The sequence below is a fragment of the Electrona antarctica genome (assembly GCF_951216825.1).
Source record: "Electrona antarctica genome assembly, chromosome: 15".
Taxonomy (NCBI): Eukaryota; Metazoa; Chordata; class Actinopteri; order Myctophiformes; family Myctophidae; genus Electrona; species Electrona antarctica.
The window spans coordinates 9,657,815-9,675,976 of NC_136796.1; the positions used below are offsets into that span (position 1 = coordinate 9,657,815).

The 18,162-nt window shown below is 44.0% G+C and overlaps 1 protein-coding gene across 1 annotated transcript in view; it reads right to left on the bottom strand.

Moving 5' to 3' along the window:
- The window catches only part of LOC306938742 (CUB and sushi domain-containing protein 3-like), a 575,885-nt gene that overhangs the window by 103,901 nt on the left and 453,822 nt on the right, over positions 1-18,162 (bottom strand). Inside the window, exons 21-25 of the mRNA XM_079523009.1 lie at positions 13,739-13,930; positions 3,818-3,944; positions 3,021-3,223; positions 1,747-1,938; positions 125-263 (exon numbers count right to left, since the gene is read on the bottom strand). Of these exons, the coding sequence (XP_079379135.1) occupies positions 125-263; positions 1,747-1,938; positions 3,021-3,223; positions 3,818-3,944; positions 13,739-13,930 (853 nt within the window). The remainder of the gene's footprint in view (positions 1-124; positions 264-1,746; positions 1,939-3,020; positions 3,224-3,817; positions 3,945-13,738; positions 13,931-18,162) is intronic.

Below are 18,162 nucleotides of genomic sequence, written 5' to 3' on the forward strand. Positions count from 1 at the left end.
AAAACGGCCCCACACCTCCTGAAACATTTCTTGTTTGTCCTTGAGAATGTATGCAATCTTTTCCAAAGGTAAACATAAAGACAATTCCCTGAAGCACTGTGTAATACGTGCTGATGCTGTTTACCTGATGAAGGCCAACGATAGGACGTAGTCAGAGTTGACAGCGATGAGCCAATCACAGTCCTTGGAGTGTGGGTAGGGGTGGGGGAAGTTTGGAGACAATATGAAGCCATTGGAGCCGGTTAGGTTCCCTCCACAAGGAGCTGCAGGGAGGGGGAAGAGAGCACAAAAGAAGAGATGATGCTTTTCTCCTAGCCAGTGATAAGAACAGTTGGTTGGCTCACGCACACTCCAGGTTCTAGGTGATAACCTACTCACCGCGGTAGTTTCTAGGTGATAACCTACTCACCGCGGTAGTTTCTAGGTGATAACCTACTCACCGCGGTAGTTTCTAGGTGATAACCTACTCACCGCGGTAGTTTCTAGGTGATAACCTACTCACCGCGGTAGTTTCTAGGTGATAACCTACTCACCGCGGTAGTTTCTAGGTGATAACCTACTCACCGCGGTAGTTTCTAGGTGATAACCTACTCACCGCGGTAGTTTAGGTGATAACCTACTCACCGCGGTAGTTTAGGTGATAACCTACTCACCGCGGTAGTTTAGGTGATAACCTACTCACCGCGGTAGTTTAGGTGATAACCTACTCACCGCGGTAGTTTTAGGTGATAACCTACTCACCGCGGTAGTTTTAGGTGATAACCTACTCACCGCGGTAGTTTTAGGTGATAACCTACTCACCGCGGTAGTTTTAGGTGATAACCTACTCACCGCGGTAGTTTTAGGTGATAACCTACTCACCGCGGTAGTTGTTAGGTAGTTTTAGGTGATAACCTACTCACCGCGGTAGTTGGGAATACTACTGAATGACATGTCGCTGCAGTGATAAGAGTCTCACCAATCACCCCAACACATCTCTCCGTGTTTACTAAACCACCTAAAAGGTGAGTAGCTTATCACCTAAAACTGGAGTATGCTTGCGGGCCTTCCAGATTTGTTGTACCTGTAGGTATGAAGGTTAAGATCAGCTAGTCCTCACTGACAACACACTGTCACACTGACAATGCACTTTGCTGCTCTGCATGCAATTTATCGCTTTTGGGATGGAGTATGTACATACCTGTATGCTGTCTTTCGCATAAGAAGACGCCCATAAGATTTAGAGTAGCCAAATATTTTACCCCCTCTCAATTAGTTATCCATTTAGCATAACCTTTGACTGTACTACCTGTACTGATAACAACACTACATGTAGTGTACATAAGTATGTGTACATAAGGTGCCATCGGCATCTAATCTATCACACAATTAGATATCCAAAAGTTTGAGTTCAGGTAAAAACATGATTCTCTCCCAATCCAACAAACAATAACCAATCAAACAGTCCCCTGCAATATGTTCATTGGAAAGGTCTAAATCATATTAGTACCAGTACTAATATCAGTACTACTGTACTTTCTCAAGGGTGCTTTTTGGTGGTATTAGCAAGAAATAACCAATTATATCCTATATACTTTAATAATAATAAATTACGCTAGTATTTTCCTCTACACCAAATGTATAAAATACAATAAAATCCTGCAATCTGCTATTATCACTGGAGGTTCTCCCCAGCATACTGTAGCCGGATGCTAGGGTTCATGTGGTTTCCCAGCCACCAGGAAGGTTGGTTAATCCGTCACTCACCTATGCAGACGGGCGGGCTGGGCTGCCAGTAGTATCTGTTATCCACCTGTATACAGGTGATCTTATCGTCTCCCTGGAGCTCGTAGCCTGGGTCGCACTGAAAGGACACGGAATCCCCCGGCTCACGGCCATCTCCACTACGACTGCCATTCATGGGCACGCCGGGATCCCGACAGGCCGTAGCTACTGAACCTATAGAGGAGGAGAGGGGAGGGGAGGGGAGGAGAGGAGAGGAGAGGAGAGGAGAGGAGAGGAGAGGAGAGGAGAGGAGAGGAGAGGAGAGGAGAGGAGAGGAGAGGAGAGGAGAGGAGAGGAGAGGAGGAGACAGAAGATTTAACCTGTTCTTATAAACAACGTTGGGCAGTAACAAGTTACTATAGTAATATATTACCATATTATTACTTTACACAGTAACAAGTCAAGTAAGATATTACTCTGCCAAAACTGTAATATTATACCTTACTTTGTAAAAATTACCATTACCTATCTCAAACCCTCACCCTAAACCTAACCTCCCACGGGGCAGCACACCTAAACCTAACCTTAACCCATGTCTAACCAATGACTAGTCTAAACTAAGTATGCACCCCTTTAAAAGGTCAAGAGAGATTGCTGCCGGAAACTGCTGGTATTTTATAGCCTTTTTGGCTAATTGGTGACTCTTCTTCTTCTTCTTATTATTCAAAACAATTGGATTCAGTTAAAAAAGAAGCTGACTGTGCAGATTGTGTTGTAGGATCCCTTTTTTGCGGGTGGGGAAATATATTTTATATATATATATCTTGAACCAGCTCAGTGGCCTTGTGGTTAGAGTGTCCGCCCTGAGACTGGGAGGTCGGGGTTTGATCCCCGGCCGGGTCATACCAAAGACCCAGTGCCTCCCTGCTTGACACTCAGCATCAGGGGTTGGATCTCTGCGACATACTAGCGTCATGTCCAGGGGGTATACTTGTACATCAAGCTGCCTCACGCTACAGAAACAGGAGATAGGCTCCTGCCCTATATGGGCTCGGCAAGGCTACTTACTTACTTACTCTTGATTCCAAATAATACGTAATATAATATTACTTTTTTAAGGAGTAATATGTAATAAGTAACATATTACACTCTTGAGTAATATTGCCCAACACTGCTTATAAAAACAGAGGTTTCAGTGCTATACAAATAGTCTATACATGCAAGAAAGGGCTCAGCAAGTATGTAACTAGAGATAGGGTAGTGGTCATTGTGAATAGATTGAATAGATTGAAGCATTAGTCCTTACAGTTACTTACTGGACCACTGAATAGCAAACCCAGACTTGCTGATGTAGAAATCGGTCTCAAATTGAACAGTGACGGTGTTGAGTGTAGAGTGGAGTCCCTCGGGGAGCAGAGAGCCACTGATCTCGGACAGGGACATGTCATTCTCCACTGGGCCGTCCCAAACCTTCAGCATATCATGGCTGGCCTCTGTGTCGAATGCCAAGAACTGGAGACTGGAATTCACCCCCACAAAAAAAAGCAGATATTAAAACCCATTTCGGGCAGGAACCCCTTTTGGTGTTTTAAGCATTATGTTATACTTTAGCTATTGAAAAATATCAGATCTGCTATTTTTGAAAAATCGTGAAAATGTGGCGCAAATCTTCGAAAGTATATTCTTTTTTGTCTTTCAACGTTTTTACTCAATTTGTTTCTTCTGGGGCGTCCCTGGAACAACATATCTTCAGATGGGGGTCGGCGGCCAATTACATATATTTTTGAGGGTCCTTGACATGAAAATGTTTGAGAACGACTGACATAGAAACATATGTTTTTCAGGAAACTGTAAGGATTTAGAAGACATTTGTAGAATCGTCCTCAGGTCTAAATGGGTTAATCAATCAAACTTCATTAGAAACCATAACTAATATTGATGTTAGTTAAGTTAGTAAAGTTAGTAAGTTAAGGCTAGCAAAAGTTTGTTCGTATTCCAAACCAAACCTCCTGATATTTCTGAGGTTACACAACTCTGGAACACTGCCGCTGTTCACAGGAGTGGGATTCATACTACGGTAGCGTTTAAACAAAGTAAGAGATGTTTATTTTACCTCACAATATTTCCAGAGTCCACCTCGATGGTCCAGGTGCACCGCAAGTTGTTGTCGTAGGGGAACGGGTACCCGGGAGAAAGGATCCTCCCGTTAGACTCTCCTTTAAAACGACCGCCACACTCCGCTGCATTATGACACACACACACACACACACACACACACACACACACACACACACACACACACACACACACACACACACACACACACACACACACACACACACACACACACACACACACACACACACACACACACACACACACACAGAAAAGCAAATACATTAGAAAGAAATTCTTTCAAAGAATACATACTGTACACTTACATTACTATACACAAATACATTGTATTACTATACATTTAAACACGATTCAAAAACATGCATCTGTGTTGCTCTCCAGCTCTCTCTCTCCCCATCTCTCTCTCGTCTCTCTCTCTCTCTCTACTAGGCACTAGCCTATGTGTGGTTAACATGGCTATGGGAATGTTGACATGACAACAACATGAGTTTAAAACAGACAGAACCATTCATCTGCACAATGTGTGTTTGTGTTCACGAGTGTGTGTGTGTGTGTGTGTGTGTGTGTGTGTGTGTGTGTGTGTGTGTGTGTGTGTGTGTGTGTGTGTGTGTGTGTGTGTGTGTGTGTGTGTGTATGTGTGCGTGCGTGCGTGCGTGTGTGCGTGCGTGCGTGCATGCGCACACGTGTGTGTTCCAGTGCATGTGTGATGTATGACGGGTCAGCCCCGCTATCTGCCTGCCACGGTACTTTATCTAGCCAATCACATCCACTCAGCACACCTCAGCAGCCAATGAATAGTGATTAAGTGATGCCCACAGTGACAAATGGGACGGGCACTAATCTAACTCCTAGGTCCTTCACATTCACACAACCGCAATGAAACACACACGTTTAAGAAGAGAGGAGAGGAGAGGAGAGGAGAGGAGAGGAGAGGAGAGGAGAGGAGAGGAGAGGAGAGGAGAGGAGAGGAGAGGAGAGCTGCTGGGGGGGGGGGGGAGGTTATTTCGGATAGCGCTGAGTCAGCATTCCTCCCTGAAGAATCAGTGCGTATAATATCACAGGGAATAATCACACCGTTCTCTCTCTCTCTACCTCCCTCTTTAATATCTTCACCTCTTCCTCTTAACTTCTTCTCCTCCAGCGGTCACTTCCTTCCTCTCCCCCCATAATCCACATGCCTCCACTCCTTCACTAGAATATTCTGTACCAGTACACAGCAACAGGAGAGGAGAGGAGAGGAGAGGAGAGGAGAGGAGAGGAGAGGAGAGGAGAGGAGAGGAGAGGAGAGGAGAGGAGAGGAGAGGAGAGGAGAGGAGAGCCACATGCCTCCACCGACTCCTCCACTAGAATATTCTGTACCAGTACACAGCAACAGGAGAGATATTAACACTGGGGAGTTGGAGGAGCAGGAGAGAGCGGCGGACGAGTGGAAATGAGAGTGCAGGATAAGTCATAATAAAGTAATAAGAGACGAGGCAATGCGATATTAAGACCGAGGGGTTTACTCGGGTCAAAGTCAGTCATTGCTTAACCCATTTAGACCTGAGGACGATTCTACAAATGTCAAACTAAATTCTGACAGTTTTCTGAAAAGCCCAGTCTTTTCTCAAAAATATATAAAATTGGCCACCGACCCCCATCTGAAAATATGTTGTTCAAGGGACCTCCCAGAAGCAAAGATTTGAGTTCAAAACGTTCACTGTGAAAGAATATATATTCAAAGATTTGCACTACATTTTCACGATGTTTCAAAAATAGCAGACCTACAAGCTCGTAGCTTGTAGATCTGCTATTTTTCAATAGCTAAAGCATAACATAATGCTTAAAACACCAAAAGGGGTTCCCGCCCAAAATGGGTTAAATATAAAGTCAGAGAATATCAAGCCAGCGGCTTTATATGACTGTTTCATTATTGATGTTGGAGCGGAGAGACAGACTTATTAGACTGAATCAGATATCAGCGAGGGCTGAAGCGGGGCTAAAAAGGAGGGAAGGTGCTTAAGGAAGACAGAGGAACGTGGGTTGGCATCTAACAGCTCCCATTTGACTGCAGATCGCGGCAGCCATTTTATGTCTTTCCACACGTTTAGGCAGTGGTGTATAGTAACTAAGTACATTTACGTAGTACGTACAGTAGTACTTAAGTACAATTTTGAGGTATTTGTACTTTACTTGAGTATTTCTAATTTCCAATACATCTACTACACTACATTTCAGGTCCAAAATGTGTTCTCTCACAATGAACAGGTTTAGATCTGCTATTTTCAAAAGAGTTTGTACACATTTTGAACTTGTGAAATGGGACATTCTGCCATTTGAGTACTTTTCCTTTTAGTACTTTTACTCAAGTACATTGTCGCCTTTATTTTTTATATTTTTTATAGAGGAATAGATAGTAGGCTGACAAGAAATAGGGGAGGGAGATGGGGGGGGTGACATGCAGTAAAGGCCGTCGGGATCGGGAGTCGAACCCGCGGCACGCTGCCAGACTGGAGGACCAGCCAAGGTGCCTGGACCGCTGAGCCACGGCCCGGGCCATTACTCAAGTACATTTTAAATACGGGACTTCTACTTGTAACAGAGTACGTCTACATTGCAGTAGCCGATTGATACTTTTACTTAAGTAAAACATTTGAGTACTTTTTCCAGAGACGAGACAGAGAAAAGTGGGTTAAGCTCTAACAGATCTCCCATTTGAGTGCAGATCACGGCAGCCATTGTGTGTTTCCACACGTTTACGTCTACACATTTTCATTTGGCTGAAGTTGCGGCGAGCCACACCAGGTGAGCTGTTCACTCAGTTCATTTTAACGTCTCCCAATCAAGAGATTAAAACACAGCCTTTCTGAGGGGCGCTCAGATTAAAACACAGCCTTTCTGAGGGGCGCTCACTGCCGCTGCCGTCAGCAGAAATTAAAAGTGACACTTGTATGGAATCACATTATGACAAATTGGGTTTCTGCAGTGCATAACCTTCCGAGGCTACATTCTTTGATTGATATCATATTAGCAATGATTCTCCCAGCGGGGTTAAATAGCGTGGTTTATTCACGCCCATGATGTGAATAAACCACTTTCAACCTGGTGTACCTGTTTCGAGGTCATTAAAGGTAAAAAGAAAAATAGCGAAACTGTGAAAAGTAACAATAATCCCCTGTAAAAAAAAAAGTTGTGTATATGATCCTATCAGGATATGAAAAACTTGTAAAAAACCGCAAGGTCGAAGCGTCGTTCTGTTGCTGCTGTAAATAAAACAGGAGCATTTTAAAAGTGAGTTGCGATCCCCCCCAATCCCTGCCTATCAGAATAAGTTCCTCAATGTGCTCTGTGTGCACGTGGCCGTGACATGCCTGTGCTGTGTGTGTGTGTGTGTGTGTGTGTGTGTGTGTGTGTGTGTGTGTGTGTGTGTGTGTGTGTGTGTGTGTGTGCTGTTTGCAGAGGGAACATTACTCAGTGTGTTTATTGGTCCAAAACTTTTATTCCTATTCAGACAGCAATGGTGGTAGATTATGAGTTGTGTGCGTGCGCCGTGCACACATTTGTGTGTGTGTGTGTGTGTGTGTGTGTGTGTGTGTGTGCGCGCATACGAGTGTGTGTACGAGTGTGTTGACGAGGAAGGTTCAGATCAGGTTACGAATCCGCTGAAGGCTGACTACTAAGAGGTTGAGTTCTCAATGTAATAATCAACTGTGTCATTTATATTGTGCCAATGGTGAAACTGCATGGCTAAATAAATCATCATTATATCTAGGCTCACCACCATCATCATCATACTGTACATTTCCATATCTGCAGTGAGCGCTTTGCCGCCAGACGAAGCTCTGAACTCGAACAAAACAATAAATAAAACGCTTCCATAGCCCGGTCGCAACAAGCTGCTGTGAAATCAAGTCAAGACGAGTCAAATTCAATTATGAAACGCTTTTTAGGGAACAGATTGGTTAGCGGGTCCTTTTCAGAGGAACAAAGGACATAATTGCGGTTAAAAATTGGACAGGGCTGCGGCGTTGCCAACACAGATAGTAGAGATAGTGGAAGTACAATGGGCTCTCAGTGTCAGATGGGCTGTATCTCTGTGCGTGCGTGCGTGCGTGCCTGCGTGCGTGCGTGCGTGCGTGCGTGCGTGCGTATAAGGAGCGGCTGGCTATGACAGTCTATGACAGGCATTGGGCTAGATTATAATCTACAGTCCAGATGATTCTACACAGTACAACAAACCGTCTTTGATCATAATATTTAGAGCAGTGACTCCTTAATTTCAAGGACCCCCAGATTGATATGTCTCAGGTCACTGACCCCCACTTGATAGGATGTCGTATCTCCGGGACCCCGATCTACAGTGTAAAATCCAAAGTGTTGATTTAACTCTGAGAGTGTACAAATGGAACCAAATGGCAGAAGGCATATATTTCTCACTGGAAATATATATATTTTATTATTCTAATATATTTCTTCTCATGAGCATCACACCTGTCTGTCACAAACATGCGCAGAGCAAATTCAGTCAGGAAACTGACTGAAAGTTGCCAGCGGCTGTTCATTGGGTCACCTCAGTATCATGTTCTCATTCACATGATTCACTTCATCCAATCATTCCATCTTCATACCAGCTATTTAAACTGGAAGTTTGCACTGCTCATCCTGCTTGCTTGCTGCTGCACACTGATACTGCTGCGCTGCTGTCTGTTTAAACCTTTGCTACTCACCCTCCTCCACCCCAGCTACCACCTGTCATTTTGGATCTGCTGTTTCGGTACGGGGGATTCGGAGTCCCTATGGTTGGGACTGATGCGCTTGATCTGAGTACCTAAAAAGCAGATCCAATTCATCGCCAAACCATAATAAATATATTGCTCATTTTTATATTCAATAAATATATATTCCTTCCATTCATGAGTTGTCCTGACTGAATTATTATTATGTCTTGGATGTTGCACAATCTTTTGCGGAACAAGTCCCAACAGCATTGCTTGTATACTTGACAAATAAAACCTTGTTTATCCTTGATTCACTTGGTTCAATTTGTAGACGCATAGTTACAGGGTCCATTTGGCTGGGGACCGCAAGCTATTAAAGAGTAACACCAGTGAGTTAACCCATTTTGGGCGGGAACCCTTTTTGGTGTTTTAAGCATTATGTTATGCTTTAGCTATTTAAAAATAGCAGATCTACAAGCTCATAGCGCGGCACCGAGTGCCGCGCTATGAGCTTGTAGGTCTGCTATTTTAGAAAAATCGTGAAAATGTGCCTCAAATCTTTGAATATATATTATTACAGAGTGAACATTTTAACTCAAATCTTTTCTGGGGAGGTCCCTGGAACAACATATTTTCATATAATTTTTGGGGTCCTTGACATGAAATATTGAGAACCACTGATACAGAAACATAAGGTTTTTCAGAAAAACTGTCAGGATTTTGAAGACATATTTTTTTATTTCGACGTCAGGCCTAAATGGCTTAAGGTCTGGGAAAGGCTCTGCCTGTACTGTAGTTGTTTAATGCAGGACAATAATGCAATGGTGGAAAGTAACTAAGTACATTTACTAGTACTGTACTTAAAGGAGCATTCAGTGATTTGGGTGATTTGGAAAACCACCCAGCCCGCCCCGGTAACAAAATGTGCACATGCACACTCTATAGTAGGGAGGATTATCCAGAAAAAAAGAAAAAATAAGTGATATTTGAATTAAGTCAAATCACTGAATATACCTTTAAGTACACTTTTGAGGTATTTGTACTTCCAATTACTTCTACTCCGCTACATCTCAGAGGGAAATATTGTACTTTTACTCCAGTACAATTATTTGAAAACTTTAGTTACTAGTTACCTTTAGAGATTTAAATTTTGATTAGAAAACATACATTAACCACTTCAACAATATACACATTTCGGCCATTTGAAATTAGCAGATCTACAAGCTCACAATGTGTCGCCATGCAACGCATTGTGAGCTTGTAGATCGGCTATTTTCAAAAGATTTTATACACATTTTGAACTTGTGAAATGGGACATTCTGAAATATGAGTACTTTTACTTTTAGTACTTTAAGTATATTTTGATGCCGATACCTTTGTACTTTTACTTGAGTACCTTTTGAATGCGGGACCTGTAACGGAGTACGTCTACATTGCAGTATTGATACTTTTACTTAAGTACAACATTTGAGTACTTTTTCCCACCACTGAAATAATGTGCTTTCTTTTAACTCAATGGTCGCCAAGGACTTATTTAACTTCTTTTTCATGATGTCCTGGAGCGCAAAGGACGTGTTTTTTTTTTTTTTTTAGACTTTTTTTTTTGAAAAAAATAAAAATATATAAAATAAAATAAAAGATATATGGTGGCGGTCTGGGACTTTTGGCGCCCCCTGGTGGCGGTGAATGAGGTTAACTTAGTTTAGTTTAGGAATGGACAGAGCTACACAGAAACGCGTCTACTCCATGATACGCTCACTAGCGCCCCAATAATGTGCTTTCTTTACTGGTGTGAGAGGAGAGTTCACGGCAGGTTTACACAGCTGGGACCAAGGGAGTCAGTGATAGTGGGTCAATCCCACGCCATTCTTTGTAATGTTTTGCAATCGATATACAGTTCGCACGTGCTGGGAACAAGGGTGGACAACGTGGTCATGCTTTTATATACGATTTGTGTGTGACTGTGTGTGTGTGTGTGTGTGTGTGTGTGTGTGTGTGTGTGTGTGTGAGTCCAGAGAAGTGTCTGTATTAGAGATAGCCTGCACCTTTGACCACAGCCTAGAGGAAGCCTTTATGACCAAGGTCATAAAATACCAACCACTTCTACATAACATCTCAGAGCTGGGCTATAGGTGCAGACTATTTGTCTTTATATTTGGCAGCCTAGGGCATATGCACAGACTGGTTGTTAGAGGGTTCCAACAACTTGGGATGCCCAAAAAGGAGGCAAAAAGGCTGGCAAAGTATTGTGGTGTCTCTGCTATAATTGGCAGCCGTCATATATGGCGGAGACGCTGTTACTTATACCCATAGAGTACTGTGTGACATGCCTGTTGTATCACGAAAACACATGCCATGACTTTGCAGATGTAACTTTAATGCACCTATAATATTTGTGTCCTTGTATGCATATCCTTTGTGTGGACATAAATAAATGGTTAAAATGTGTGTGTGTGTGTGTGAGAGTGTGTGTGTGTGTGTGTGTGTGTGTGTGTGTGTGTGTGTGTGTGTGTGTGTGTGTGTGTGTGTGTGTGTGTGTGTGTGTGTGTGTGTGTGTGTGTGTGTGTGTGTGTGTGTTCTAGCTAATGGTTTTGAATTGGACTGTTCTGAGAACTGGTGGAGTCAGAGAGAGATATTCCGTCGTACATAAATTTGAGTTTTGAGTGTTTATCTCCCATTTGCGTTGGCAATGCAAACCTATGTTTACTCATGCCAATAAAGAGAGAGAGAGAGAGCGAGAGAGAGAGAGAGAGAGAGAGAGAGAGAGAGAGAGAGAGAGAGAGAGAGAGAGAGAGAGAGAGGGGTTATAGGACAGAATGGAAAAATGCATGGTAATCTCATCACAAATGAAACAAAGTGGGAGGGAATCCGAATAATTGTCCCTTTTCGACTGAGTTGAGAGCGGCGCATATTGGCATAATCAATTCCGGAGGAGAAAAACAAAACATGGAGCAGTTTTTTCTTCTGGGTCAGCATAGGAGAGAGAAGAAGTGCCGAAGCGTCAGAATGGAGAAAATATGCTGTTTTGGATAATGACTTAATGTGGCTGTCAAACCGAGGTGTCTGGAGCAAGTTAATGGCTAAGACTGTGACGATCTGACATGCAAGATTTATTGGAGGGAAGTGTGCAGCTCCTGCAACCACATCTAAATCACTACAGCTACTATAGCTGTGGCATCAAGTGACACCAGGGGGTCCCCAGTGAAATCACTACACCTACTATAGCTGTGGCATCAAGTGACACCAGGGGGTCCCCAGTGAAATCACTACACCTACTATAGCTGTGGCATCAAGTGACACCAGGGGGTCCCCAGTGAAATCACTACACCTACTATAGCTGTGGCATCAAGTGACACCAGGGGGTCCCCAGTGAAATCACTACACCTACTATAGCTGTGGCATCAAGTGACACCAGGGGGTCCCCAGTGAAATCACTACACCTACTATAGCTGTGGCATCAAGTGACACCAGGGGGTCCCCAGTGAAATCACTACACCTACTATAGCTGTGGCATCAAGTGACACCAGGGGGTCCCCAGTGAAATCACTACACCTACTATAGCTGTGGCATCAAGTGACACCAGGGGGTCCCCAGTGAAATCACTACACCTACTATAGCTGTGGCATCAAGTGACACCAGGGGGTCCCCAGTGAAGTCCTCAGTAGTCATCAATATGGTGGAAAAACTTACTCAAACGTTTTGCTTAAGTAAAAGTATCAATACTGAAATACATAAACACTCTGTTATAAGTAAAAGTCTGGAATTAAATGTACTTGAATAAAATAACAAAAGTAGGCCTATTGGCATACTGTATCAGTACTCATTATGCAGAATATCCCATTTCACAAGTTTTCAAATGCGACGTAGCCTACGCGTATTGTGAGCTTGTAGATCGTCTATTTTCAAATGTCCGAAATGTATATAGGGCTGAAGTGGTTAATGTATATACAGCCTATTGTAATGAGAGTCCAAATCTACAAAGTCCTCAGTAACTACGGTTTTAAAATGTAGGATCTTGCGACCGATCTGGCTATCCAAACAGCTCTCTAACAACACCAAGCTATCGATATTTAACACCAACGTGAAGACTGTCCTGCTCTATGGCTCCTCTGAAGCCCAACACACACCGTCTGTGAAGCGGGTGCGCAGCGGCGCGGCACAGTATTGCCGCGCGTCATAGCCGCACATCCCACAGGACGCGGTGCGCTACCGCGCGGCTGGCCAGCCACGCCCACGGATTCCCGGATTGAGGCCGCGCGGCAACGCCTGGAAAATAGAACAGCGGCGTATCGGAGCGTCACGCCAGCACGCGTCTGACGCCGCCGGTGTGGGATAGGTTCATTGAAAATAACGGAGGCGGCTGTTTTGACGCGCAGCGTTCACAGACGGTGTGTGTTGGGCTTGAAACATGCTCCAGGTGTTTGTTATCAAATGCCTGCGTTACATCCTCAAGCTATGGTGGCCCAACAAAACCATAAATGAGGAGTTATGGAGGATCACAAAACAGGACAGTATAGCTAGCTACTGTAGTACCATCAGAAGGAGAAAGTGGAACTTTCCTGAGAAAGGACACAGATAACACCACAAGACAGGCCCTGGCCTACAACGACCCCACAGGGGAAGAGGAAACTGGGTAGGCAGAGAAACACCTGGAGACGTTCCACTCTCCAAGACCTAAAGAACATTGGAAAGGAGCTGGCAGGAAGTAAAAGCCCAGGCCTGAGTGAGATGGAGAGCTCTGGTGGACGCCCTGTGCCCCTCGGCGAGGTAAAGAGGATCACGTCAAGTAAGTCAAGGTTTTAAAATAAATGGAGTGGAAAAGTACAACATTTGGATCTTTCTGAGATGCAGTGGAGTAGAAGTGAAAGTATTGAAAATGGGAAAGTATACAGTACAAATAACTCAAGATTGTACTCAAGTACAGTACTTGAGTAAAAATGTACTTAAGTTACTTTACACCACTTCATAAGTGAATGAACACTGAGTGTGTTATGTAGTGTATATTGGGGTCCCAGAAATAAAAGAGTATAACAAGCCGAACAGCCGAATACACATCAAACTGGGGGTCAGGCGGGGACTTGCATGGTGTATGTATTAGCTAGGTGTAAAGGTAAATGCAGTCAGTGCACGTGCGTGCGTGCGTGCGTGCGTGCGTGCGTGCGTGCGTGCATGCGTGCGTGCGTGCGTGCGTGCGTACATACCGATACAAGAAGGCAGGGGGTTATCCCAGGCCCTGCGTTCCCCCGTCATGCATTTGAGCGTGGTGGCTCCATGCAGAGTGTATCCCGGTTCACATCTGTACGTGATGCTGCTCCCGGAGAAGTGACCTTGGTCGTTGACCTTGAAGCCGAACTGAGGCACGCCGGGGTCCTCACAGTGAGACAGCTCGAAACCTACGGACGAGAGAGATATGGAGGGAGTGAGAGAGTGAAGCGGAGAGAGAGAGAGAGAGAGAGAGAGAGAGAGAGAGAGAGAGAGAGAGAGCTCCAAAAGGATATTCTTTATCTTTAGTTTTTTTTTGTGGAATGGGCAGCGTATAATATCCTGTGTACTATATAATCCGGTTAAGCTCCTATCCTCAGAAAACCTGAGGAAGATAACCAGGATATTCTAGCTGTCGGGCATAAACCTCTTATCTCCGTATTTTACTTTTTAATGTTTTTTTTTTCTTCTCCTAAATTAATGCCCTACTTCTTCATACTACGGTGTTACCAAAAAAACAGCGAAAGAAAATCTACAAGCTCATTTTTTGGAATCCTGGAAAGTAACAGTTTTGGACATGTGAGGTTTTCTGTCCCGACAGCGACGAGATACTCAATTATAATGGAAAGGATTAGCTTGTTTACTGTTGATTAGAACAGAGTGCGCAGTTTACATTATTCAGCGAGCACAATTATTCACAACGGGCCCTTTGTTCATATACGTTTGATGAGCGGCGATATTAACCCATTTAGGCCTGACGTCGAAATTTAAAAAAATGTCTTCTAAATTCTGACAGTTTTCTGAAATACCTATGTTTCTGTATCAGTGGTGCTCAATATTTCATGTCAAGGACCCCAAGAATTATATGTAATTGGCCACCTGAAAATATGTTATTCCAGGAACCCCTCAAAACCGTAAATTTGAGTTAAAAATGTTCGCTCTGAAAGTTCAAAGATTTGTGCCGCATTTTCATGATTTTTCAAAAATAGCAGACCTACAAGCTCGTAGCGCGGCACTCGGTGCCGCGCTATGAGCTTGTAGATCTGCTATTTTTCAATAGCTAAACTGTAATATAATTAAACACCAAAAGGGGTTCCCGCCCAAAATGGGTTAAGAACTGATTGGCATGAAAATGCTTGCCCGCGCAGATATGAGTTTCTTTTACCTGGAGAACAATGTGCATGTGTAAACACAACCTTTTCCCTTATGAAAGAAAGTTCTAAAATGACGCGCTCGTTATTCTTCAATTTACACTTAATTGTGCACAGTCATTTGAGGCGGTTCCCTGGACGTCACCAAACCACAGGCTGACAAGCGTTATTTAGTGAACCCCAATTTCTTTTGCTTATTATTATGATTATTATTACCCTATATATACCCTACAGACATAAGAAATGGAGGTGGGAACACGCTGGTCTAATGTTTTTCTTTCCTCCAGTGTTCCTCAAAGTGTCTTCTTTCAGCCAACGCATTATTCATTTAAAAGGATGTAGTAAATAAAATAAAAAAGTAAGAAAATACAAAATAATTGAAAGTGTAAAAACTGACCCTTACGGATAAATGTTTACATTAATAATAATAGTCTTTATTGTCCCGAAGGATATTTGTCTTCACAATCTGTTCAACACCCACATCAAAAACAACACAGAGCACATAACACCAAGACAATACAAAAACAAAAACAAAACATGAGGTCCCCACTGTGTACAGAACCATCCTTTCACAACAATCATTATCACGTTTAAATGAACACTCCGGATGGAGCTGCGTTGTTGGTACAATATGAGGAGCAGTAGCCATACAAGTGAGTACAACTATAGCATTAGAAACAGTGCTGCTTCAAAGGGCTAGGCAAACCACTTAGGGCACAGTTTAACCACTTAAACCATACTGATCACAGCCCCCAAGAGGTCTATATTTGGCCCCCTCCTCCCTTTCCCTCTACACTAAATAGCTGCGTGTTTCCACGTTGTGCATTGCATCGGGAGGCCCTGCCTGGCATGCGGGTGTGTCTTTTGCTGTGTGCTCGAGAATATGTGGTCGTCCGACTCCGACTCTGCATTCCAAGCTGCGAGAAAGTTTCATACATCAAACACGGCCTGTTTCCTTCACATTCACCTTGGATGCTTATTTTCGCCACTTGCAATTTGTGTTGGATTCTTCAATGCCTGTGGGTGGGGGGGTTGGGGGGGGGGGGGAGGGCCAGCCAATGTCAGAGTCATTCACCTTGTCACTGGTGGAACATGCCCTCATGTTCAAAAGAACAATGCAAAAGTGCCCTCTTGGATCTCCCCGCGGAAGATAAAGCATGATTGAGTAAAGTACTCTCCAATGTGCAAGGAAACACGACAATGTGCAAAACAATGTAATGACGTTCCCTCTATAGAGGGTATGCGCGTGACATCATCGTACCTGGAAGTTATGCGGGAACGCCCACTGAGTGGCAAAAAACTACTTCCTGGCCTTGACAGCCCATTCATCCAAACAGAAAGGTCCTGTCTGATTGCATTAAACAATGTTAAACTCACCAACATTGCAGCTGTACGAAAAGCTTGAATTATCCTCTTTCTATCTAAGTTTTTGTTTAATACAAATCCACCATAGAAACGTTATGAGCTACTTTCTGTCAAGAAATGCCCTGCATTTGATTATGCATTGGATTAAGTGTCAGAGTTTGGAAGTGCTTGTTTTCAATAACAAAACATTTTGCTGCCTGCTGCATTATGTGACATATAGAAACAGGTGCTACGCAGGACGGTTGAGTGATTTCCAACGAGCGCTTCCAAACTCCAACACTCCATGCTGCTCAATGTTTTGCCACTCAGTCTAGATGAGAGGCGCGTGTCCTGATGGGAAAATCATGCATGTGCATACACTCTATTGCAGTGGTTGGTTCTTAAAGTGGAGTCCAGGGACCCTCAGGGTTCCTTGAGGGGGTTCCAAATGGACCCTTACGGGTCTCTAACTCCGAGTGTGTATACAAATCATTCCATTGTGTATACTCTCAGAGTTATGGGGGTCCTTGGAATTAAAAGGTTTGAGAGCCACTGCTCTATTTGTGCTCTTCCACTGGAGAAAACGTGACGGTGTGCCCTCTGGGGTGTCCTTCCAGTGGAGAGAAATCAATATACTGTAGACTCCAGTATTATCGTAATGTATGTAATTGCACTGTTGCTGTTGCACAATTTTTCGCTGTATGAGTGATCAACAAATAAAAGCCCTACATGCTCGGACATTAGACAGCCTCTACATGCAAGACAATAATGTCCTCATGGGATGCATGTGGCCAGAGAGTACATGAGGTGGAAAGGCTTGCAGAGGGGAAGATGTAGAAAGACTAGACGCTTCCACAGCTGCGGCACGCTAACGTCTATAACGCCACACGTCCGTTGTTTTTTCCTTGTGTCTGAGTGATTTTGAACGAAGGCAGACAGCGATGAGCAGCCACTGACTGCGTTTTCTCCGTGCTGGGCAGGTTGTAATCGTCGATCGCAGAGAGAGGGGGGGGGGAGTAGAGCAAGGATAGAGAGAGGTAGGGGAACTACAGGGAGAGGCAGCGTTCCTTGCTGAGCAAAGTTTTAGGAAAGCCCCGCTGTGATTGGCCAGTAGTCGAAGACCCACAAATCTGGGTTTAAAACGCAGAACTAAAGTCAGTGACGTATCACGGCCACGAAGCACTGTCGTAAACGGCACTTTCACATACTCGGCATTCGTCACTGCCTATGACTTGGCCAGCCGAACCGTGCACAAAGCTGTAACGCGCACGAAATAATTTGCATTGCACACAAATAAATGCGGGCGTGTAATACTAGATGTGTTGGCCTCTACATACACACGGCTGAGAGTGATCCAGCAGACTCTACTGAAGGCGGTGCTCTTGCAAGGCAGCTTTTGGATGTATTCCATTGCCATGCATGGAGAGTTGGAGACTGCCGTTGCTTTCGATCTGTCAGTGCCATACATTGTGTAATGGCTCATGGAAAGGGTATACTGTAGTCTCTCAAGCCAGACAACTCCACAATCTTCAAAATGCAACTACGCCTTGTAAAGGTCGCGGACAGGAAGCTGTCGACCAATCACGACGCAGCTACTGTAGCTAGACCGACTTTGACTAATTATATTTATAGTAGCACATAATTATGCAACTGCAAACGCTAAACAGAAATGTTTGCATGGGGCAGGGGGCATCCCAGCCACTTTATTTTCTTTGCCTTTTCAGCGCTTCCGATGTACAGACAGTTAGACGGAAACGCTTGAAGATTATGTGATTCAACAGTCTGTCGAGAGAGAGAGAGAGAGAGAGAGAGAGAGAGAGAGAGAGAGAGACACCCAATTCGCTGCATTCCGTGAATTTGTTTTGTCACTCCCTTCTCAGTCTGGGAAATCTCCTAATTCCAAGGTAGGCGTGACATGAAAAAGGGAG